Below are 23,698 nucleotides of genomic sequence, written 5' to 3'. Positions count from 1 at the left end.
CCAAGACTTTCGGAGGTGGATGTCATCTGGGACCCCAAGCGGCCTTTCGTCCAAGCAAGATTGAACCGGACGTGATGGTGGGCCCCACCCGTGCACCACAGTGGGAGGCCAGCTTGCGAACTTCGTCAGTGTGTGGAAGACCATCTCCACCGAAGTGTCCCCGAATACCACTGGTGGCCCGGCAGGAAAACAACGTCCCTCAGCTTCTGCTGGAGGTGTGGGCCATGCTAAAGAAAGGAGCGATCGAGCTCGTCCAAAAGCGGCTCCAGGGTGCCGAAGTGTACTCGAGGTACTTTCTTGTGAAAAAGAAGACCGGGGACTGGAGGCCCATTTTCGACCTTTGACGACTAAATACATCAAGTCCCTAAAGTTCTGAATGGTCACTCTTCAGCACGTGCTCGGACAGCCAGAGGAGGGAGACTTTCTGTCGTTGCTGGACTTGGAGGATGTGTACTTCCATATCCCAATTCACAAAGACACCGCAAGTTTCTGCGCTTGTTCGTTCAGGGGAAGCATGACCAATTCAAGGCCCTTGCCTTTGGATTGAGGTTGGCGCCAAAGGTTTTCACTAAGTGCCTGGCGTCAATGGCGGCACGTCTGCGACTACAAGGGATCCACGTCTACCCTTACTTGGACGACTGGCTCATCCGGGCCAGCTCGAAGAACATTGCAGTCGACCACACAGCAAGGACCACCCGCCTACTGATGGATCTTGGGTTCTCGTGAACTATGCAAAGTCCTGCTTGACTCAATTGCAAGACGTGCTGTTGCTGGGATCCCAGCTCAACACGGTGTCATGCCTGGCGTCACCATTGGAGGAGAGAGTGACAGCCATCCTGGGCAACGTTCAACGGCTGCTCGCTCTAAAGATCTCCATGGTGAGGATCATCAAGTCTCTGCTCTGCATTATGTCATCATGCATTTATCTCATCCGACTCTGCAGGCTACGGATGCGGCCCCTGCAGGAGTTCCTCGATGCTGTTGGATTCAAGTGTCCAGAAGCTTCCAGGACAAGATCGCTCTCGACTCGGGGTTATCTGACGGGAGGCGCGGATTTCCAGGCCCCACCACATCAGGAGACGGTAACGATGGACGCCTCCCTGGAGGGATGGGGAGCCCACACCAGAAGTCTTCACGCCAGAGGCCTGTAGCTGCCGGAGGTGAAGACGTTGCACATCAACGTTCTGGAGCTACGGGCAGTGTTTTGGGCCATCAAATCGTTCCTGCTATCCCTCAAGGGGAAGGTGGTGCAGGTCTTCACAGACCATACCATCACAATGTTTTACATCAGGAAAAGGGTGGGAACCAGGTCCCCAGCGCTCTGTAAAGAGGCGCAGGAATGATGGCACTGGGCCGTCGCTCAGGGGCTGTTCCTTATCCCGTTTCATCTGGCCGGAGTAAAGAACACAGTCGCTGACATGGAGCAGAGAGTTTCGCTCTTGCCACGAATGGGAACTTTGGCAGGACCTAGTGGAGAACCAGTTCCTCAAATGGGGCAATCCCCAAATCGACTTGTTTGCGACAGCGATGATCACCAAGTGCAGGAGGTTTGCCAGCAGGTTTCCCTAGAGGGAGAGCATGGGGGGATGCATTCTCCTTCCCTTGGGAAGGCCCCTTTCTGTATGCGTTCCCTCCGTTGCTGTTATTACTTCGAGTCATCAATCTACTCAAACAGTGTTGGTGCCGGATGATACTCGGCGCACCAGTGTGGCTAAGGCAGATCTGGCACCCGGCCCTTCCCAGCATGGCAGCGTCTTCACCAGTCAAGCTGCCAGTGATCGCGGATCTTCCCCCCCCGGGAAGGAGGTGCCATTCTTCACCACGATCCAGGGTCTCTAAACCTGAAGGCCTGGCTCCAGCAGCGCTAGAATTTGGTGCTTATGATCTCCCGGCGGACTACAAGGAAGTTTTCGCTAAGGCTAGAGCATCGTCTACTTTGAAATACTACGGACTCAAGTGGAAGAGATTTGCTATTTGGTGTCGTTCTCAGAAGATCGATCCACTGAGGGTCAAGGCTCCTCAGGTACTTCCATATTTGCTGTCGTTGGCCTAATCGGGGCTAGCCCACGACTCCAAGGTTCATCTGGCGGCTAGCTACTGCTAACACCAGATCCCCAGGACGACCATCCTTGTGGTCGCACCCATTGGTCAAGGAATTCTTCAAGGGACTATTCTGCTCGTTCCCACAGGCGAAGGCTCCGGCGTGGGAGCTCTATGTGGTGCTTACTAGGCTCATGGGACCTCCGTTCGAGCCAATGCATTCTGCACTGCTCAAGTTTTGTTGTGGAAAACTGCTTTTCTCATGGCCATCACCTCCGCAAGACGAGTGGGATAGATCCAGGCATTCTCTTGTAAACTACCTAACTTGAGTTTCCACAAGACGAGGGTGGTGCTACGGACGCACCCCTCCTTCATGCCCATGTTGCCGTTGGACTTTCATCTAAACGAGTCCTTGGTGTTAACTGTGTTTTTTCCGATGCCTTTGTCGCCGGCTGAAAGGACTTTGCACTAGCTAGATATGGCTAGAGCGCTGAAGTTTTATGTGGCCCGCACAAAGTTACCAGAAAACCTCTCCACTTTTTGTGAACTTTGGCCTTGTAAACCAATGGAAGGCCCTCTCCAAGGCTTCCATTTCCTGATGGCTCTCCGGCTGTATCACCCACTCTCACCTGTTGCCAAACCGACTGCTGCCTGGCTGTCCGTGAGCCCATTCCACCAGAACAATCACTGCTACAAAGGCGTTTCTGTCTGGGGTGCCTCTGCTGGACATCTGCAGGGCTGCTAAGTGGAGGTCGACACACACCTTCGAGAGATTCTACTGAGTTGACAGGGATTCCATGGATGAGTCCAGAGTCGGCCAAGCGGTGTTGCGCAACCTGTTTGCTTGAAGGTGAGCCTGGTGAGGAGGTAAGAGATGCCTATGTTGAGCCTTGCCACCTTCTGTGGTTGTGCATGTGTGTACTGCTATGTATTCTTTATTCATGAGCATGTGAATCCATGCCAGACCCCATGCTGGAGAAGGAACAAGTTACTGTAACGCTCACCTGACTCCCACGGAGGCGCTGGCCTGGTTCGCGCTGCTGTGACCTCTTCTAAGGTGATGCGCAGGGTTCGGAAGACTGACTGGACCGGGCCCCCAAATCTGGCTTGTCTGGCTCGCAGAAGTATCCTTCTGTAGGCGAAAATAGGGGATTAACTGTCTGCAGGGTAATGCAATCAGCCTCCCACTTTCCCCTCTCACCCTCCTCGAAACCCTTTTGTGATTCCTCGTAGCGTCTCACCTTAGGGTCTGGAAGGGTGAGCTCTCCATCCTGCTTCTGATGCAGGGGCGCGTTGGTATCCAGTTACTTCACTGGATTTTCGGATTGGTGAGAACCAAATTTGCTTGGCTTCCAGGTAAGTTTTTTGATAAGAGGTTCCCCTTGTGTCCTTGCATTAATGTACTAATGCTAGTGTCTTTTTCTCCATAGGGGCAGGGGTACGGAATGCCGGGGAACAGGCACCGACCCGAGATGAGAGGTGAAATCCTTGTAGAAATCAGGTAAGTCTTTAATGAGCGTTTTTTTGGTAATGTCTTTTCATTCGCTCATTAAGGCTGATGTCTTTTTCCCCTTGGGGGCCGGGGTCCGGAAATGCCAGGATGCGGCGCGGACCCGAAATGAAGAGGGAATGAATCAACAGGTAAGTCTTAACATGGAGATTTAGCTTTCCTTATTCCCTTCTCTCGCTCACCTTTTGTTCTGGTCTTTTTCTCCCTAGGCGCTGGGGCGTGACTGCGAATCCGGATGATCGCTGCTGAACATGGAGGCGCCCTGTAAAGGTGAGTGGAATGCGGCGCTGCAGCGATCGACGCGATGAGCTTTTAAATAAAAGTCTTCCTTTTCAGGATTGTCGGCGAGATGTCTCCGGGATGCGGATTTAGCAGGTAAGGACTTTTCCTTCTTCTGTTCTCTTCTTCTCTTCCTTTGCAGGTGATCCAGGATGCTAGCAGGCGTGGCAGAAGTCAGGATGCAGGAGAGCGTCCAGCTGCTAGATGCAGAACAACGCGAAGCACGTGTGGCTGTTCGGGTGGGGTTTAAATAGCCTTGGAAGAAGTTCCAGGTATGTATCCTTCCTCCAATCAGGTATGTATCCTTCCCCGACCACGCCCGGATGGTAAATTAGTCCCACAGGTAAAGTAGTTCCTTTCAGGCCTCAAGGAGGCCGGGATCCTGCAGCATGGTCTGCATCAGGTAAGTGCACCCAAGCACTTCCATAATGAGCCTGGTGCCTATGGCGCCAGGACTGATGTCTTTTATGAGCCTGGCGCCATAGGCACCAGGACACTGTCCAAAGGGCCCCTATATGGGGTTGCTGGGTCCTTCCTTGGGGACTGGATGTTCGTTTTCGGGGACGCAGGGCTTGAACCGGCTCCCCGGGAGCGGGCATCATGACAGCATTCCCCCCCCCACCAAGGCCCCTCCCAAGGTTGTTCCCTCCGGGGGTTTTGGTTTGTCTGGGAAGAGTCGGTGGAATTTCCTGACTAATCGAGGTGCATGCACATGGTCGCTGGGTTCCCACGACCTCTCCTGAGGTCCGTACCCCTTCCAATCAATTAGGTAGAACAGTTTTGACCTAAACATTTTTGAGTCTAAAATGTTCTTCACTTCGAATTCGGGCTCCCCATCTATTAGAATAGGTTCTGGAGGTTTGAGTAGTCGGGTTCCGGGTACCACTGGTTTCAGAAGTGACACATGAAAAACAGGGTGAATTTGCATACTAGCTGGTAAATCAAGTTTAACAGCCACTGGGTTAATTATTGCCGTAATAGAATAAGGTCCCAGATATTTTGGGTTAAAAGTTCGAGGCCCTTTGAGTGGTAAATGTCTGGTAGCTAACCACACTTGATCCCCAATCTGATACGTAGGTGCTTCACTTCGATGTAGATCAGCATTCTCCTTGTATTTTCTCTTGGCTTGTTGTAAATGCGTAGTTGCCTCTTTGAAGGCTTGGGTAATTGTAGAATGCAGATGTTCTACTGCAGGCATTCCGAGGTTCTGAGGTGAGTCAAGGTTTGAGGTTCGAGGGTGATGCCAAAACAAAGTATAAAAAGGACTGTGGCCAGTTCCAGAGTGTACCGAATTATTTTATGCGTATTCGGCTATCCAAAGAATGTCTTTCCTGTTGCTTTCAGATTGCTGTAACATACACTGTAAGTATTGCTCAAGGGTCTGATTTGTCCTCTCGGTCTGATCATCGGTCTGAGGGTGGTGACTGGTCGATAATCTTACGTCGATCTGCGCCATTTGACAACATTTGCGCCAGAAGTGGGCTTCCCCGGTCAGAGATTAGTATAGATGGGAATCCATGTAGCCGAACAATATTTTCGAGGAATTCTTTGGCTAGGACAGAAGCTGAAGGTAAACCTTTCAAAGGAATAAAGTGGGCCATTTTGGAAAACAAATCCACAATTACCAGAATAGTATTGTACCCCGAACAAGGAGGCAGGTCCGTAATAAAATCCATTGATAGGGTGTGCCAGGGTGCTGGCGGTATGTCTAGAGGTTGAAGGAGACCGGCTGGTCTTTTCTTTTGACTTTTATTTTGGGCGCAAACACCACAGGACATCACAAAAGATTTAACATCTTTTCGCCAAGAGGGCCACCAAAATTGTCGTTTCACCTTTTCCTCTGTCTTGGCAATACCGGGGTGTCCCTCTATTAATGCATCATGATAACCGGAAATAACTAGTTCGTGTAATTCCTTATGTGGCAGGAATAAGCGTCCTTGGAAATAAGGTAAACCATTATCTATGGTAAAGCCTGATCCCTTTTGTATCCAATCCTGTAAGGTTGGAGGGTCCAGGAGTTGTTTCACTCTGGTTTGAATGTCTTCAAGCGTCTGTAACGAAGTCATGCCTAGAATCCTCTGTTCGGGAATTATTGGTACTGGTTCTGAGTTTGTATCAGATTCTCCCATTCCAATTCGGGATAAGGCGTCTGCTTTGCCATTCTTGCAGCCAGGTCGATGGGTAATCACGAAATCAAATTCAGCGAAAAACAAAGCCCATCGGAGCTGCCGTGATGACTGAGCCTTGGCGGTTTTCAAATACTGTAAATTCCGGTGATCAGTGATCACTGTGATGGTATGTCGAGCGCCAAGCAGATAATGCCGTCGGGCTTTAACAGCGGACTTAATGGCTAACAGTTCTTTGTCCGTGATTGCATAATTAACCTCGGGTGCCGAGAATTTTCTGGACCAAAATGCTACGGGATGCAGTTGGTTGGTTTCGGGATCTCTTTGGGACATGACAGCTCCCATGGCTAGGCTGGATGCGTCAGTCTCGAGGACATAAGGGAGATCTGGACGCGGGTGTTTCAATATAGGTGCGAAGGTAAACTTAGCTTTTAAATCCTGAAAGGCCTGCTCGGCTTCTTCAGACCATTCAAAACGTTTATTTTTCCTCAAGAGTGCAGTAATGGGTTGCACCACGCGTGAAAATTCCGGGATAAACTTGCGATAGAAATTGGCAAAGCCGAGCATGCTTTGAACCCCTTTTACAGAGCTAGGTGATGGCCATTTGAGGATGGCATCCACTTTTCTTGAATCCATTCGGACTCCTTTGGGTGTCAGGATGAAACCTAGAAACTCGACTTCTGTGGTATGGAAAACACATTTCTCCAATTTAGCAAATAGTTTGTGTTGGCGCAGTTTTTCAAGTACTGCCCTGACGTGTTTTCTGTGATCAGATTCCGAAGAGGAGTACACCAGAATGTCATCGATATATACGACAACACAAACATCGATGAGTTCCCGAAGGACATCATTCATGAAGTATTAGAAGGCAGCCGGCGCATTACACAATCCGAAAGGCATCACCTGGTACTCGAATAATCCGTATTTAGTACGGAAGGCAGTTTTCCATTCGTCGCCTTCTTTAACTCGTACCAGATGATAAGCCCCCTGGAGATCTAACTTGGTGTATATGCAAGCGTCCTTCACATGGTCAAGGAGTTCAGGGATCAGAGGCAGAGAATAACGGTTTTTAACCGTTATCTGGTTCAATGCGCGGTAATCGATACAAGTTCTAAGGTCGCCTTCTTTTTTGGGCACGAAGAACAAAGCCGAGGATGCCGGGGACTTTGACGGGCGAATAAAACCATTAGCTAGGTATTGATCCAAATATTGTCTTAAATGCAGATTCTCAGGTTCGGTAAGGGCATAAATCCTGTTACAAGGGGGTTGTGCACCGGGCACCAGATCGATTTGGCAATCGTACGATCTGTGAGGAGGTAACGTGTTGGCCTGTTCCTTTTGGAAGACGTCCTGAAAGTCTTGGTATTCCGGAGGTAGTTGCATGGAGACAGAGGTTACAGATGCTAGATTAATTTTCAGGTTTGTGTACAATCCGGGAAGGTTATTTACTTAGCTCGCCAATCAATTCGAGGATTATGTGTCTCTAACCAAGGGATTCCAAGAATAACCTGAAACTGTGGAGCCTTAATTACATCAAACACAACTGCCTCCCGATGGCCGTCGGGACCAATAAGAGTCACCTCAGTAGTGGAATGTGTTACCGGTCCAGAGGCAATTTCAGTTCCATCGACTGTGGTGATGACATCTTTGCTGGTTTTAGGACGGAGAGGGAGGTTAATCCTAGAGACCAATTCACGATCCACATAGTTTCCAATAGCCCCACTATCGATGTATGCCTTTATTGCATGTAACCGCTTAGGCTGTTCTGGATCTACGAGAACCATTGGCACAATGAAATGCGAGGTCTGAGAGTTAGTTTTCAAGCTCGGCAAGCGGACCCCTACACTTGCCGGGCGGAGTCGTTTCCCGAAACAGTCTTCATGGTTTTTATCAGTGGCTCCTACCGCCTTTCGGGGCGGTTTTGCCAGGCAATCTCGTAGAAAGGGTCCAGAATTCCCACAATAAAGACATCATTTTAACTGCCGCCTCCTTTCACGTTCCTTTTGAGTTAAGGGTCCTTTAACCCCTCCAATTTGCATAGGCTCAGAGACATCAACTCCCTTGGGATTAGCATGGGTCTTGACCAACACCCGGGTCTCAAACCTGGACCGATCTGCTTTTCTGTTTTGAAGTCTGTGATCCAATTGGACCACTAAGTCTATATACTCTGTGCATTCTTGGGGCGGATTTACAACTTGGGCCAAGACATCTTTAAGTTCTCCGCGTAGGCCTCGATAAAACAACGTGACTCTTTTATCCGCTGGCCATCCCGTTTCCACAATTAGTCTATTAAAGGTTGCAATATAGGATAGGAGGTCCTGATTGCCCTGTCGCAGGGATAGAAGTTCGTCATCCAGAGCCTGCCCCTGAGAGTGTCGAGCAAATGATCTTTCCATGCTTGCTTGAAACCTTTGAAAATCACGGAGAATCGGGTCATCTTGAGTAACCAGTGGAACTGACCAATCGGCAGCGCAGCCGCTGAGATATGACAATACAAAGGCTACCTTGGTCTGATCATTAGGGAAGGCCCCAGGTCTGCATAAGAAGTGCAAACGACACTGATTCATGTATACGGCGAATCGTTTGGGGTCCCCAGCAAAGCGTTCGGGTGGGGCCAGCGGCATGTTTCCAGGTAGATTAATCTGCACAGGGTTACTGGAAACCACAGGAGCGGGGTTCCCTCTGGAACCGGGTAGAGGAGTTTGCCCAGCTTGACCTTGCAAAAGCTGTCTGGCCAGGTCATCGGTTCTTTCCTTTGATATTATTAATTCCCTCCTGAGGGCATTAGTCTCTTGACGAGCGGCATGTACTTCGGCCCGTAATTCCCCCAGTAATTGGGCCAACTGATCAGTCTCAGAACTTTCCATAGCGCCTGGGTGGGAATTTGTAGGAAGGCTTCGCGTTCTGTAACGCTCACCTGACTCCCACGGAGGCGCTGGCCTGGTTCGCGCTGCTGTGACCTCTTCTAAGGTGATGCGCAGGGTTCGGAAGAAGGACTGGACCGGGCCCCCAAATCTGGCTTGTCTGGCTCGCAGAAGTATCCTTCTGTAGGCGAAAATAGGGGATTAACTGTCTGCGGGGTAATGCAATCAGCCTCCCACTTTCCCCTCTCACCCGCCTCGAAACCCTTCTGTGATTCCTCGTAGCGTCTCACCTTAGGGTCTGGAAGGACGAGCTCTCCATCCTGCTTCTGATGCAGGGGCGCGTTGCTATCCAGTTACTTCACTGGATTTTCGGATTGGTGAGAACCAAACTTGCTTGGCTTACAGGTAAGTTTTTTGATAAGAGGTTCCCCTTGTGTCCATGCATTAATGTACTAATGCTAGTGTCTTTTTCCCCATAGGGGCAGGGGTACGGAATGCCGGGGAACAGGCACCGACCCGAGATGAGAGGTGAAATCCTTGTAGAAATCAGGTAAGTCTTTAATGAGCGTTTTTTTGGTAATGTCTTTTAATTCGCTCATTAACGCTGATGTCTCTTTTTCCCCTTAGGGGCCGGGGTCCGGAAATGCTAGGATGCGGCGCGGACCCGAAATGAAGAGGGAATGAATCAACAGGTAAGTCTTAACATGGAGATTTAGCTTTCCTTATTCCCTTCTCTCTCACCTTTTGTTCTGGTCTTTTTCTCCCTAGGCGCTGGGGCGTGACTGCGAATCCGGATGATCGCTGCTGAACATTGAGGCGCCCTGTAAAGGTGAGTGGAATGCGGCGCTGCAGCGATCGACGCGATGAGCTTTTAAATAAAAGTCTTCCTTTTCAGGATTGTCGGCGAGATGTCTCCGGGATGCGGATTTAGCAGGTAAGGACTTTTCCTTCTTCTGTTCTCTTCTTCTCTTCCTTTGCAGGTGATCCAGGATGCTGGCAGGCGTGGCAGAAGTCAGGATGCAGGAGCAGACACGGTGAGCGTCCAGCTGCTAGATGCAGAACAACGCGAAGCACGTATGGCTGTTCGGATGGGGTTTAAATAGCCTTGGAAGAAGTTCCAGGTATGTATCCTTCCTCCAATCAGGTATGTATGTAGGACTGATGTCTTTTATGAGCCTGGCACCATAGGCGCCAGGACACTGTCCAAAGGGCCCCTATATGGGGTTGCTGGGTCCTTCCTTGGGGACTGGATGTCCGCTTTCGGGGACGCAGGGCTTGAACCGGCTCCCCGGGAGCGGGCATCATGACAGCTACTTACCTGTAACTACTGTTCTCCAGCATGGGTCTGGCATGGATTCGCATGCAAACCCTCTTGCCTATCCCTCTCCACCTCTTCTCTTGGTCCTACTGCCACTTTATGTGCTACCAAATCTGAAGATGCCTGCCAGAGGAGAGGCATAGGTAGAGAGCAGTCATTGGCTGGGGGCAGTATAACCCAGAGCTCAGTGATTGGTTGTTAGGACAAACACAGTTCGGAAATGAAACAGAAACTGTTTTTTTTTCTTTACCGATGATTCCCAGCCTGAAGACAGGGAATATTCATGAGCATGTGAATCCATGCCAGACCCATGCTGGAGAACAACAGTTACAGGTAAGTAACTTGTTCCTTCTGCCCCCCTCCCCCCAGACAGTTGTTGCCCACTTCCAGTCCCTAATCTGCCAACATTCGAAAGAACGAATTCCTGTTCCACACCTGTGTTGCAAATACTCAGTCCCACCCTCACACATAGTATACACTGGACATGCATCTGAACCCCAATTTTAAATAGTACAGTTGTGCCCCCCCCCCATCTCTATATTTACGAGAATGAGCACCACCACCTTTCAAAAACACGAACTCTGAATTGTTCACTGTTGCATCCCATAGCACGTATAATGTTAAGACGCCTGCCTCAATGTGTATATAGAAGGCTCCGGCAAGAGAAGCAAGCGCAGATAATATCCATAAGAGTTCAAATAGGGCTGACCGTTATGTATATGCATGCAAGAAACGCGTCTTGTGGATATAAGAAACAGGGCGACAAAAGGCGCAAATTAGTCACTTCCCAACCTGAATTCAAGTGCATCAGCAATTATTTCAAGGTCTTACCTGTTAATGCAGATTCCGTTCCCGATCGCTGTTCAAAACAGTTTCCGAGCAGCGCAATAGTTATTGTTGCAGCGGTGAGCATCTTTCATTATCCAGTGTTGCGAGCGCACGCGCGCACATGGGCACGCACACACGCAGCGTTCCCATGTTCACCGCCATTTCTATCTCAGTTGCCCTTCTACCCGGCCACTAGTTTTCCATCCCTGCCTCACATTTCCAAATTCGCTAGTCACTTCGTAGTTACTTGTCATTACGCTCAGGCACGTTGCGCCACAGCGATACCTCGTCCATTCCTCTGTTTATTTCTGAACTCGTTTCTCAGCGAGCGAAATATAGTCTATAATATTGCATATGAAATTATTTTTTTAAAGTGTGACTTACATATTTAGTAGTAACAACTGTATCCAATTATATCTAAAATACACATGTATTTAAGCTATTATTTCCTGTTGAGAGAGACCGAAGAAAGAAGCACTGGGTTCAATCCAATTTGAATTTTTTTCTCCAAACACCACGTTCCTTTCTGTTACTTTAGACTCCTCCATTGGTTCTTTTTCCATGGCAGATAAGAAAGCTTCAGCTCCACTATGATCAATAAAAGAGTGAATCTGACCCCCCAGAACTACTCTAAAAATTGCAGGATATATCCTTAGCCATGTTAAAGGCTTTTTTTCTCTCCAAGATATCTCTGCTCAAATCCCCCAAAAACATTATGACCCCTACCACCCTCCCCAAGTAAGGTCCCCCATTTTACGGGATTTCTTCAGAATCCGCTTTCTCTTGTAGGGAATCTCAAAAACCTCACTATGAAAATATCTTGGCCTCTGTCCAAGCGCAGGTTTTGGACCTTAGGACCTATGAGCCCTCTCCATTTCCTATGGTAATTTTGGATTCAGATTGAGCTGTTTAATGAAGACCTTCTCCAGAAAATCCATGGGACAGCCCCTTTCAATGTTCTCTGGAAATCCTGCAATACGAATGTTCCTTCTTGAGAAATGTTCCTGCTCAAAGCACTGAAGAGTTAACTTCTCATTTTGTATTTGAAGCGCCCTCATTTTCTCAGCCATTCACCTTGTTTCATCATCCATTGAATCTAAATGACTCTCCGCAGAGGTAACCTTAGCAGACAGTTCAACCTATCTCTCCTCTGATGCGAATAGCTTTGATTTGATCTCTGCAATGTCAGCAGTCACCTTGCTTAAAAGTTCCAGCAGCTTGTCCTCTCTCCTTTCACTCTCAGTAATATCTTCTCCATCCTTCTGTCTCTTTGGTGGTTGGGTTGTTTCAGAGAGATTGATGTCAGCCATTATGTTTCTATGTAGATGAATACAGGGCACAGTAGCTCAGCTCTCAACCTGCCATCCCTGAGTTTGCTGGTTCTAGAATCCATAAAGGTCCAATTATGATTGGAGGATAAACCCCACCTTGAAGCGACAGTCTTGACTAAAACAGCCATTTGTGATCATCTTTGCAAAAGACAGCTGTGGCGAGTTAAGACACTCTTGGAGGGCATGATGAACACTGGTTTATTAAAGGTAGAAGGCCTAACTTTCCCTATAACTATAGGTGGTACCTGCCTATTTTACGAACTAAGGTGGTCGTCTGTCAGTCATGAATGTCCAAAGTAACAAGTCTACTGTCCAAATCTATCCTATCTGACCCTTTAACTAGGAGAAAACTAACTTAAATCGGGACAATGACTCCCTTCTTCTGAGGTTACTGCTCGTACCAGTCTTTTAATATACAATCCATAGTCCCGCGTGACTTGATTAGTTGCTTCACTGCCCAAATTGGCATCTTGCACTTTTTCTCCTTGCATTCTCCTTGGTTCTTTTACTTGGTTTATTTTGATCACAGGCCTGCATGGATCTTTTTAAAGGAATATACTTTCTATGGGTTTGTCTTCTCACTCTAGAACAGTTTCGTTTTTCCTGACTCGCAGGATTTAGCCTATGAGAGATATATATGGTGACTGCCATTTTTTTTTAAAAAAAATTTTAATTCAATAAATTGTTCTTGTTCAGGATAGCGATCTGTTTTCTCCCCTTCGCAGGGTATTTTCTCATTGATTATCTCTTGTTCAAGTTTTCTTTGTCCTTTCCTCTTAATTTGCCAACTTCATATCTATTTTTTCCAAAGTTAAATCTGTTTCATTTCCTCTTCCGTACCGGTGGTAACTGAGAGTTACAACTTTCTCTTGATTCACAATCCTTAGTCATTTGGGTTCAAGACCAACTTATGTTCATTGTCTCTACTGTGACGAGTTGGCTGCCAATTATGATTTTCTCTTAACACTCTTTGTCCCTTTGGGTTTAAATCTAACTTTGTTTTGAGTCTTCTACTGTGACGAGGTAGCTGTCTGCTACATTGCTTCCCTTTTATCTCCCTGTATCTCCCGTTCTCCCAGTTACTGTCCTTATGGGGAACGTTGTAGGTGGTTTTTGGCTTGAGGGTTTCTCGCTGTCTTGGGGTATTGCGGACGCCATCTTCTCCCTGGCATTCATATTCTGTTTCGCTCTCCTTCTCATAGTGTTGCAGTGCCTGCCTGGATTCACGGACGGCTTGCGGTCCTCTGCTGCTGCTGGTCTCAGCCATATTCGTCAGACCAACGGTCCACCACAGGCTTTCCTCTGGTCCCGCTTCCACCCTCTAGTTCTCTCTGGCCTCTGGTTTGCCGTAACGTTGGCATCCCAAATAGCTTCTGCATGCGAGTTTTGAAACTGGTTCATTTCTTCTACTCTTTCGGTGTTAGGCTTGGGGAATCCCACCGCCTAGGTCGGTGATCCCCTCTCGTCTACTACATCTCTTATATCCTCCTTTGGATGCATGTGCTTTAACGTCCTAGTCCTGGTAGTGTGGATGTCTTCATTTAAAGGGAAACTACCATTTCTTATCAGATAACGATATCCCTTAGTAGTGCCTTTGTCCCAGTCCTGATGGGTCATATTTTCTTGGATTTCAAAACAACCGATGTAGGCCACAATGTGTCAAGTTTGAGGGAATTCCTCATGTGAACGGGAGTCCTTGTCCCCAAAGGGGAGCCTCTCTTTGTGAGCTCCCACTTGCCTCCTCCCCTAGGGAGGTTATTGCTGAGCAGGCTCACCTAACTAGCCTCACAGGAAGGGGCTCCCCCTTGGGGAGAGGGGATGAATTACCTTGATTCTTCACACAGCCCAGCTATGTATGAGGTGACCCAGTTGTGGTTGCTGTGCCTACTTTTTGTTCTTTTCTTGGTATAAATGTTAATACTTATTAAATGCTTAGACATGCAGGCTTTGAATGTATTTGTTTGCTTAACTATTCAGACCTGAAAACAGATGTAAGCTGTGCAAAGTGTTTTTATTGTTTTCTCTATCCTTGATTTTAACAGCCGGAATCAGTTGACGACATTGCCAGCACACCTGTGCAATCTTCCTCTGAAGGTGTTGATTGCTAGTAACAATAAGCTAATATCGCTTCCTGAAGAAATTGGACGGCTCCGACATCTCACAGAGCTGGTCAGTGCATAAATATGACTGTACTTTGCATTGATTTCTTTTTTTTCATTTGTACAGAATTGTTGATCCACCTCATTGGTCCATATGGCAAGCGCCCACTGGCAGGGGGCTTTGTTTTCAGTTTCAGAAACCAGAGCTTTTTTATGCATGCCACAGAGGTGCTATTTATATGTATGACAGACATTTGTGAGCTGCCTCTGAAGGATTACGTCAAGTAGAGATCCTGATACGACAGAGGCATCCTTGGGCACTAAAGCCTGCAGTTATTGACTAGTCCACACAGATGTGGGGGAAGGGTTGTGAAACTGGCAATCTTGAAAAGCCGGAGGATCCTAAAGGCACTATGACACGCAAGATTTGGGTCAGGCTGATGTGAGTTTAAGAAACTCTAGCATGAGGAGGTGTATTCTATAATGACACAGGTGAGGTTTAAATTCTATGGGTTTGGGGAGGCCGCAAATACAACGTGACCACTGAAGGGCTAGCACCAGACCCTGATGACCTTTGACAGATGTGATGGGTCAGAATCAGGAGAAGAGGCCTCATTTTTATTCACTTTATTCTCTTTGGACTAAAAAGACCTAATCTTTCTCGGAGCGTGTAATACTCTATACATTGGAAGATACAATGGGTGCTAGTCAAGATGTCATAAAATAAATCAAGTCCTTTGTCCAGAATCCCTATTCTAACCTACTTTCACTCCCTACTTTTCAAAAGAAAAACATAATCAACAAAAACATAATTTTAGGCCTTGCCCATAGAAAAGGGATGGCTGCTGGCTTCTGACCACCCACCATGTTTCTCTTTAGCATGGTCCCTTGTCTAAGTTTACAGTTCAGGTTCTCTCCCGACTCAGGTATTTCTTGCGTCCCCCCAATCAGGGCTTCTGTCTCTCCAACCTGGTGTTCCTTGGTGCTTTCCAAACACCAGGGCTTTTCTCAGTGATTTTCTCCACTACAGGTGTTTCCTTGGATCTCCCCCTCCCCCGACTGCCCCCCACACAGCGGCATATCTCAATCTTCCTCCCAAACCTGGGGCTTCTGGTGCCTCTCCCCACTCAAGGCTCTTTGGCCATACCACCAACTCAGTTCTGTGGGAGCCATTGCAAACCTGTTTGTGCTGGGTGGTGCTTCCCGGGAGACTGGTGCGGTCTGGGTGACGCTCCTCTTTTGTTGAAGCTATGTACGCGGCTCCCCGGCTACAGTCGGCCTCTGTCTCCTCTTCCTGTCTGGCCTCTTTGTCTGGATGGACCAATGAGCGGTTGCTCCGTGGGTCCTTTCCTCAGCCCTACAGTCATTGGTGCTCATGCTCATTCTGCGATGCGGGCCGTCTGCATTCACTCTTCAATGAGTCCCGCTGCACTCGCCTGCAGGCCACATCCACACTGTGTACTGCATGCGAGCTTCACAGATGCTTTGATTTGATTGGTCCATTCACTGACCTGCCGCTAGGAGTTCTTCAGGCTTTCCTATTTACTATAAGGATTGAATAAAGGGAAGGTCAAAAGCCATGCTAGCCATTAAAGGGGTTTTTGGATTATCATAGCCCTTAGCTCATATATACCCAACAAAGTTGTTTGTATCTGGGGGAAAGAGAAAGTGACTTAAATCCCTCTCTATGCTTTTTCTGTCCCCAAAGGGGAAGTCCCCTTCAGAGGTATTTCACTTACTATATCCACTAGGGAGTGTTGGGTACCCTAAGGGAGGGGCAGGGGGGGGGCAGTTCCCCTCAGAGGGGTTTCACTTACTATGTCCCCTAGGGGGTGTTGGGCATAGCAGGCTCAGCTGCCTAGTCCCAAATGATTTGTCCCGCTCTTCACTACCTTGTGAAGATGGGTAAAGGAGGGTGAACCGGAGATCCTCTTCCTATCACCACAGGCACCATTCTCCACTGGTTTGGGAGCTACATGGCATTCCTGGTCACCATGTAGAGTCCCCCCATAACCAGGCAGTTGTCTGTCACAGCACCTATTGGACAATTACACTGAAAAGAGTGAACTAGCGCTTGCTTAGTGAGACATGTAGTATGCAATTGTCCAAACAGTTTTTCAAAATGGAAATAATGCAATAATGGTGAAGAAAGGCAGTCTTGAACATTGAACTACCTAGGTCGAAGGGCTAAAGTAAAATATTTAGCCAAGATATGTTAAGAGATACTTTTTGGGGAAATATATAGTGTATGAATGTGCAGGAAGCCAAGAGATATGCATGTGAATATTAAAGGCCAGTTAACCATTCAGGACATGAAGACTAAAGCATCAGTAAGAAATCCACAGAAACGATTGATGCCTATGCAAGTACTGCCCTACAAAGGCTCCATGCACCATCTCTGGTGACACAAATCATCAATAATGACCCCAGGTGTAAAGGGCCAAATAAAGGTGCTCCGGAGGGGTGGTTCTCCAAGCTTCTGAAGTACACCCTGACAAGAACAGAGACCAAGTGCTGCAGAGCTCAGAGCATAGTGGAGCATGAGTCCTAGCTAAATGACTTCTGTAGCATACCTGGAGATTAGTCATGGCAAGTGTAGTTGCCTGTCAAAAGCTGAGCATCTTCGTGACCAGATCAAAAGCTCGGTTATCACCAGTCTTCTCTAAAATGTAAACTAATCTTAAAGTTGGAGGGAAGAGCATGCCAGACCCTCTGTGCTGGTGCTGTATTTTAGAACCAGGTTAATCATAAACAGAGTTCGAGGGGATTGGGTCCTCCGACGTATTCCATATCTATGACATGTAAACACCACAGCTGTGCTGCTTCGGAAACATTTTTCGGCGTCCTGCGTCGATGACGTTGATGCGCCGTCGTCGAGGACCTCGTCCGACGTCATCCGATGTGATAAGTAGGACGCACGACGCCCGTAGCCTCAGTTCCGTTTTTTCCACGAACGTGTTGCTTCGTGATTCTCGGTTCACGCCTCGACTCTTTAGAGTTCTGTTCTTCTCGGTTCTTCGAACCTGTTCGTTTTTGTGAAAATCCTTCGTGTGAAGATGTCTTCTACTTCGTCTACGACCCCGCGTCCGGGTTTCAAGAAGTGCGGGGAGTGTGGGTCCAAGATGTCGGTGACGGATTCGCACGACGCCTGCCTCTGGTGCCTCAGGGAGGCCCACGACACGGATGACTGTATCGACTGCCAGTCGCTCCAAAGCCTTACGCGAACGTAAGAAGAAGTTGTCGGTAGGTCGGGTGTCCAAGCCCAGGAAGTCGAAGTCTGCGGGGCTTTCGACGGATGATTCGAGGGGTGACTCTCCGCGTCATCATCGGAAGTCTCGTGGGTCTCCTTCTAGGAGTCGGTCTCGCCACTCCTCAGCCTCTTCGAGGCATTCTCGGAAGCGCCGACACCGGTCGTCTTCCAGGTCCTCTTCGGAGGACTCTGCCCGGCACGTCGCTTACCCCACCAGCCGTGCGACGCCGGAGGAATGGGCTTCCTTCGGGAAGAAAATGCTGGCGATTCTTGAGTCGCAGGGTACTAAGCCGTCCGCGCCCCCGAGTGGGTTCGGTCGTGAGAGGTCGAGAGACACCGCTCGCAAGAGTGGTCGGCACGAGTCACGGGAGAGGTCCCGTTCGGACAAGGAGACTCGTTCTCGACGTACCCGTTCCAGGTCCCGGTCCTCGACGCGTTCGAGACCGTGTGCACCTGTGAGGTCTTCGAGGAAGACATCGACGTCTGAGGCGTCGAGGGCGTCGACAGGCTTTCTCGAGGCTCCGGCTCCGAGGAAGTCGACGAAGCCATCGACGCTCAGGTCGTCGAGGGACACGCTCGGGGCTCCGGCCTCGAGGGCTGTGTCGACGCCGCCGATGCTGGAGGCGCTGCATCTGACGTTGACGCCGATTTCCTCGTCGTCGCCGATCCACTCGGCGCCGATGCCGGTTCTCTCGACGCCGGCGCCGATTCGCTTGACGCCATCAACGCCTTTCGTGTCGGAGGTACCCCGTGGCACGGGAGGACCCCCTAGGAAGGCTCTGGTTGAGAGCAAGCACTCTCGGGTGCCTTCTTTTCGCCACCTGGACTATATTTCAGAGGCGGATGAGGATTCTGATGGCCTGGTTCCTAGTCAGGTTCCAGATGAAATTGTCTCGGGCCATAGTCAGATTGACGATTTGAGACAGTCACTGCATGATGCCAGTGGACTGGACACCTCTCCGGAGGTGGAGTTTTGTAGGCCTGAGCCTGGCTCTCATGCCGATTCTTCGTACCGGCGCCTTATGGCTAGGGTTTCTGAGTACTTGGGATGGTCTGCTCCCCCAGGGGAGTTTGTGCAGGATGATCTGACGGACATCCTTGATGTTGGTCCCCCAACTGATCCGGTACTGCCGTTCCATATGGCTTTACAGAGAAGGGTGGCGGCGGCTTGGACTGCTCCGGAGAGTCTCCCGGCGGTGGGCAGATCCTTGTCGCGAAAATACCGTCCAGCCAGTAGCGACCCCTGCTACTTGACCAGGCACCCCACTCCGGAGAGTTTGGTGGTGCAGGCGTCCACGGCCCCGGCAAAGCAGGCGTCGTACCCTACCATCCCTCCTGATAGGGACGACAAACGTTTTGATGGCTGGGCGAAGAAAGTGTTTTCTTCTGGTGGTATGGCGCTTCAGGCTGCCAACTCCATTTGTGCCTTGTCTTGTTTCACACACACTCTGTGGAACTGTGTTGTGTTAGCGGCTGAACATATTCCCGAAGGGGACGAACGGGATGGTTTCCTTGCTATGGTCCAGGATGGTAAGGATGCCATGTGTGAGTCCGTTCAGTCGGGTTTGGACATAGCTGAATGCGTCAGTAGGTCCATGGCGGCGAGCACCGTGATACGCAGGTTTGCGTGGTTGCGGAAGTCGGGGTTTGCTCCTGATGTACAGTCTCGGCTCCTCAACATGCCCTTTGACGGTGAACACCTTTTTGGCAGCAAGGCTGACGAGAGCCTTGAGAGGTTGCAGACCTCGAAAGCTGCAGCTAAGTCTTTGGGCGCTGCAGTTCGCCAACCTCCGCCTTTTCGTCCTAGGGGACAGCAGTGGAGGGGTGGTTCCTTTCGCTATTACTCGTCCTTCAGTAAAGCGAGAGGAGCTGGCAGTCAAAGAGGCCAACGCAGGGGTACCAGAGGTGGACGACAGGGTACCCGTGGTGCCAAGGACGCTTGGGCAGTTGCCTCTTTGCCCTCAGGTAACGCTGCGGCCGCTCCCACTCAGTCATGAGGCCATGTCCCATGGTTCGCCGGTTGGGGGAAGGCTGGCGCAGCATCTTGTAGAGTGGCATGCCATTACTTCAGATGTGTGGGTTCTGGAGATCATAACCCACGGCTACTGTCTTCCCTTTCGGCACAGGCCTTGCGACAATCCACCGGGGAACCTCTCTTTGCAGAGTCCGGATCCGCTCCTTGCGCAGGAAATTCAAGCCCTGCTGGAGAAAGGCGCCATAGAACTGGTGCCTGTAGCGGAGAGGAACAAGGGATGGTATTCCCCTTATTTTTTGATTTCGAAGAAAGACGGGGGATTGAGACCCATCATGGACTTGCGCGGTTTGAACAAACTCCTCAGGAAGGACAAGTTCAAGATGGTTACTCTCTCTCAAGTCCTCCAGGCCCTTCAGCTTCCGGACTGGTTGGTGTCACTCGACCTCAAGGATGCTTACTTCCATGTGCCGATCCATCCCAAGCACAAGAAGTACCTGAGGTTCGCGGTTGGCGACTCGCACTTTCAGTTTCGGGTCCTGCCGTTCGGATTGACCTCCGCCCCGAGGGTTTTCACCAAGCTCATGGTGGTGGTGGCAGCGCATCTCAGGCAAGGGGGGATTCACGTCTACCCCTACCTGGACGATTGGTTGATCAGGGGGAGCTCTCCCGAGCAAGTCCTGGATCATCTGTCCGTCACCTGCCGCTCCCTTCACAGGCTGGGCTTCCCCCTCAATTTAAAGAAGTCCCATTTGACGCCAACGCAGCGGCTCCAGTACATCGGAGCAGTGCTCGACACTTCCCTGGGGCAGTGTTTTCCTCCCCAGGTGAGGGCTCTTCACATTCAGCAGATGGTGCACAAGTTTCAGCATGCCCAGACGCTCCCAGCGTTCGAGTTCTTGAGGTTGCTCTGCCTCATGGCATCCTGCATTCTTCTGGTGCCAGAGGCTCGCCTGCGGATGAGATCTTTGCAGTGGGCGCTCAAGACGCAATGGTCGCAGTCCTCCGGCAGGATGTCGGACTCGGTTCAGGTGCCGCCCTCGGTCGCCCGGGACCTTCTGTGGTGGGCCGTCGAAGGCAACTTGATGAAGGGGGCTCCATTTTGGAGGTGACGATCGTGACGGATGCATCCCTCACGGGTTGGGGAGCTCATGCCAACGGGCTGACAGTCAGCGGTCGTTGGTCTCCGTCGGAGTCCAGACTCCATATCAATCTGTTGGAGCTAAGGGCCGTCAGGCTAGCCCTGAAGGCTTTTCTGCCGACTGTGCAAGGAAAGAGTGTCCTGATCCTGACGGACAACACAGTGGCCATGCACTACCTCAACAAAAAGGGGGGGCAGGGTCACTTCCTCTGTGCAGGGAGGCGATGCAGCTCGAGTTCTGGGCCATCCAGCAGGAAGTTTCGATCTCGGCAGTTCATCTGGCCGGAGACGAAAACGTGACGGCGGACGCTCTGAGCAGGCAGAGCACGAACTCTCACGAGTGGGAGTTGGCTCAGGAGATTCTCCTGGAGATCTTCGCCCTTTGGGGGACCCCTCAAGTGGATCTCTTCGCCTCCAGTGTCAACCGGAAGTGCGAAAGGTTTTGCTCGCGGGAATTTCCTCCAAAAAGAGCCTTAGGAGACGCGTTCGTGGTGGAGTGGTCGTTCCCGCTGCTGTACGCGTTTCCTCCAGTCCCCGTCATCCCGCAAGTGCTGCGGAGGTTACGGAAGTTCGGTTCCCGGATGATCCTCATTGCTCCGGCGTGGGCTCGGAGGACGTGGTACCCGGACCTTCTCGACTTGTCCATCTGCCCTCCACGTCGTCTTGACGATCTGCTCTCACGGGAGGGGGGGGTCAGGTTCTCCATCCAGAGGTCGGATCCCTCACCCTTCACGCTTGGCTTCTGAAAGGTTGAGGTATAGGGATTGGGACCTCCGTGAGGACGTGATGGAGGTGTTGCTTTCGGCCCGAAGGCCAGCAACAAAGTCTCTGTACCGTTGCCGTTGGCGTAAGTTCTGCGACTGGTGCAGAGTTCAGAATGTGGATCATTTTGCATGTGACATCCCCATGGTTCTGTCCTTTTTACTTTCTTTGGCCCACAGGGGCTTGCAAGTGGGTACCATTAAAGGTTACCTGGCGGCGCTGTCCATCTTTAAGCTCTCCTCTGAAGAGTGTTCTTACTTTAAAATCCCTTTAATTTCACAGTTTCTGAAAGGGCTCACTAATGTGTTCCCTCCGTCACCTTTCCTGGTGCCCGGTTGGGATTTAAACCTTGTTCTTAAGTTTCTTATGGGTGCTCCGTTTGAGCCTTTACATTCTTGCCCTTTGAGGCTGTTAACTCTGAAAACTGTGTTTTTAGTTGCGGTTACATCCGCTCGCAGAGTGAGTGAGTTACAGGCACTTTCAGTTAAGCCACCCTTCACTGTATTTCACGAGGACAGGGTTGTCCTTAGAGTTCGTCCTTCTTTTCTTCCGAAGGTAGTGTCGGAATTTCATTTGGCCCAGAAGGTTGTTCTTCCGGCATTCTATCCTCCTCCGCATCCTGGTAAGGAAGAGGAGAGGCTACATAGGCTTGATCCTAGGAGAGCTTTAAGCTTTTATGTTTCACGCATGTCCCGGGTCAGAGTGGACGATCAACTCTTTATTGGTTACGCTGGAAAGCATTTGGGGCAAGCTGTGACGAAACAGACTTTGTCTCGCTGGATTATTTTAGCCATCTCGGAGTGTTACCGCTTGGCGGGTAAGGACCCACCGGCTGGCTTGCGAGCTCATTCTACCAGGGGTGTGGCTGCATCTACTGCCCTGCAGAGGGGTGTTCCTATTCGCAACATCTGTGATGCAGCCACCTGGGCTTCAGTACATACATTTCTCCAGCATGGGGTCTGGCATGGATTCACATGCTCATGAATATTCCCCGTCGTCAGGCTGGGAATCCTCGGTAAAGAAAAAATCAGTATCAGTTTCGGTTCTGATCTTACCGCACGTTCATGTGTTGGGATCCTCGTGCTATTGCTCTCGAGCGTTAGTGCTATTTTTTCACGGTTTTTTCTCAAAACTTCGTTTTTTCCAGTCAAAAGAGCCTCATGCTCCACCGACTCTCCATCCGATCAACGGGGACCCGTGTCGGATTCGTCTGCGCCCCTCAAGGGTGAAGATTTCGTCGAGCTACGTTTTGGAGGACTCCAGAAGCTTCTCAGGCCCGGACATGGCCCAGGAGAAGGGAAGCTCGACGCCCGGAAAGCTGTTCAGGGTCTGCCCTGGATGCCAGCTGCAGAACGTCTTTAAGGAGGACGAACACTCCTTTTGTCTCTACTGCTTACATGAGGACAAGACGCACGTGGAGAAGGACTGTGCGTTTTGCGGCAATATGTCGGAGCGGACCATGAAGGACCGCCACCAACGCCTCGCCAACTGGCTGGAAGGGAAGAGCCCGTCAGGCGAGAAGAAGAGGAAGAAATCCGAGCGGTCTTCTAAGACCTTTGAGGACGCCCCGGCGACGGGGGTCCAACACAAGGCCAAGCACCGCGAGTCCGCTGGCACCGGGAGCGCCGAACGGTCGGGCTCTACGGGCGCCAGGCAGGGCGCACCCTCCCCGGCACCTTCAGCCACGAGCCAACGCTCTGGGTCGGGTAAGAGGAAGGGCGAGCACCCGGCGAAGCTCCTGGAGAGGCCCCGGTCGAGCTCGAAGGCCCCATCGGAGGGGGAGCGAGGCAGTATCCCCCCCCCTCAAGGATAAGGCGGTGAGCGCAACTAAGGTGTTGAAGGCCTTAATCCTTCCGGCCAAGCCCTCTATCGATACTGTCGCGGCGGCCCTGGCTCAGCCTGTGGAGGCTACACCAGTGGTGGCGACCTCGGGGCTCAGAGTCTCCCTGCCACCTCAGAGGGAGTCCTCTTTTGTGCCCATCGATAGGACCCCCGTGAAATCCCCGGCGGGGAAGAAAAAGGGGGGGGGCAGGGCGTCGTCGTAGATTCGGCTTCAGAGGAAGAGCTGATCGAGGTCTTAAGCCACGGCCTTGGCGTGGATGAAGACCGGCCCGTCGGGATGGATCCCGACGCAGGTGACGACGACAGCGTCGAGGGTGCCGACGGGGCCCCTGATCG

At 50.5% G+C, this 23,698-nt stretch overlaps 1 protein-coding gene across 6 annotated transcripts in view; it reads left to right on the top strand.

Annotated features, from left to right (window-relative positions):
• Positions 1-23,698, top strand: part of LRCH3 (leucine rich repeats and calponin homology domain containing 3) — a 1,351,362-nt gene that overhangs the window by 381,367 nt on the left and 946,297 nt on the right. For all 6 annotated transcript variants that reach the window (XM_069617579.1, XM_069617576.1, XM_069617577.1 and 3 more), the window contains exon 3: positions 14,339-14,465. In XM_069617579.1, the coding sequence (XP_069473680.1) occupies positions 14,339-14,465 (127 nt within the window). The remainder of the gene's footprint in view (positions 1-14,338; positions 14,466-23,698) is intronic.

This window comes from Ambystoma mexicanum, chromosome 10 (genome assembly GCF_040938575.1).
Source record: "Ambystoma mexicanum isolate Mex_15411 chromosome 10, UKY_AmexF1_1, whole genome shotgun sequence".
NCBI lineage: Eukaryota > Metazoa > Chordata > Amphibia > Caudata > Ambystomatidae > Ambystoma > Ambystoma mexicanum.
The sequence above is the reverse complement of the archived record's forward strand: the minus strand, read 5'-3'. Positions and strand labels throughout refer to the sequence as shown.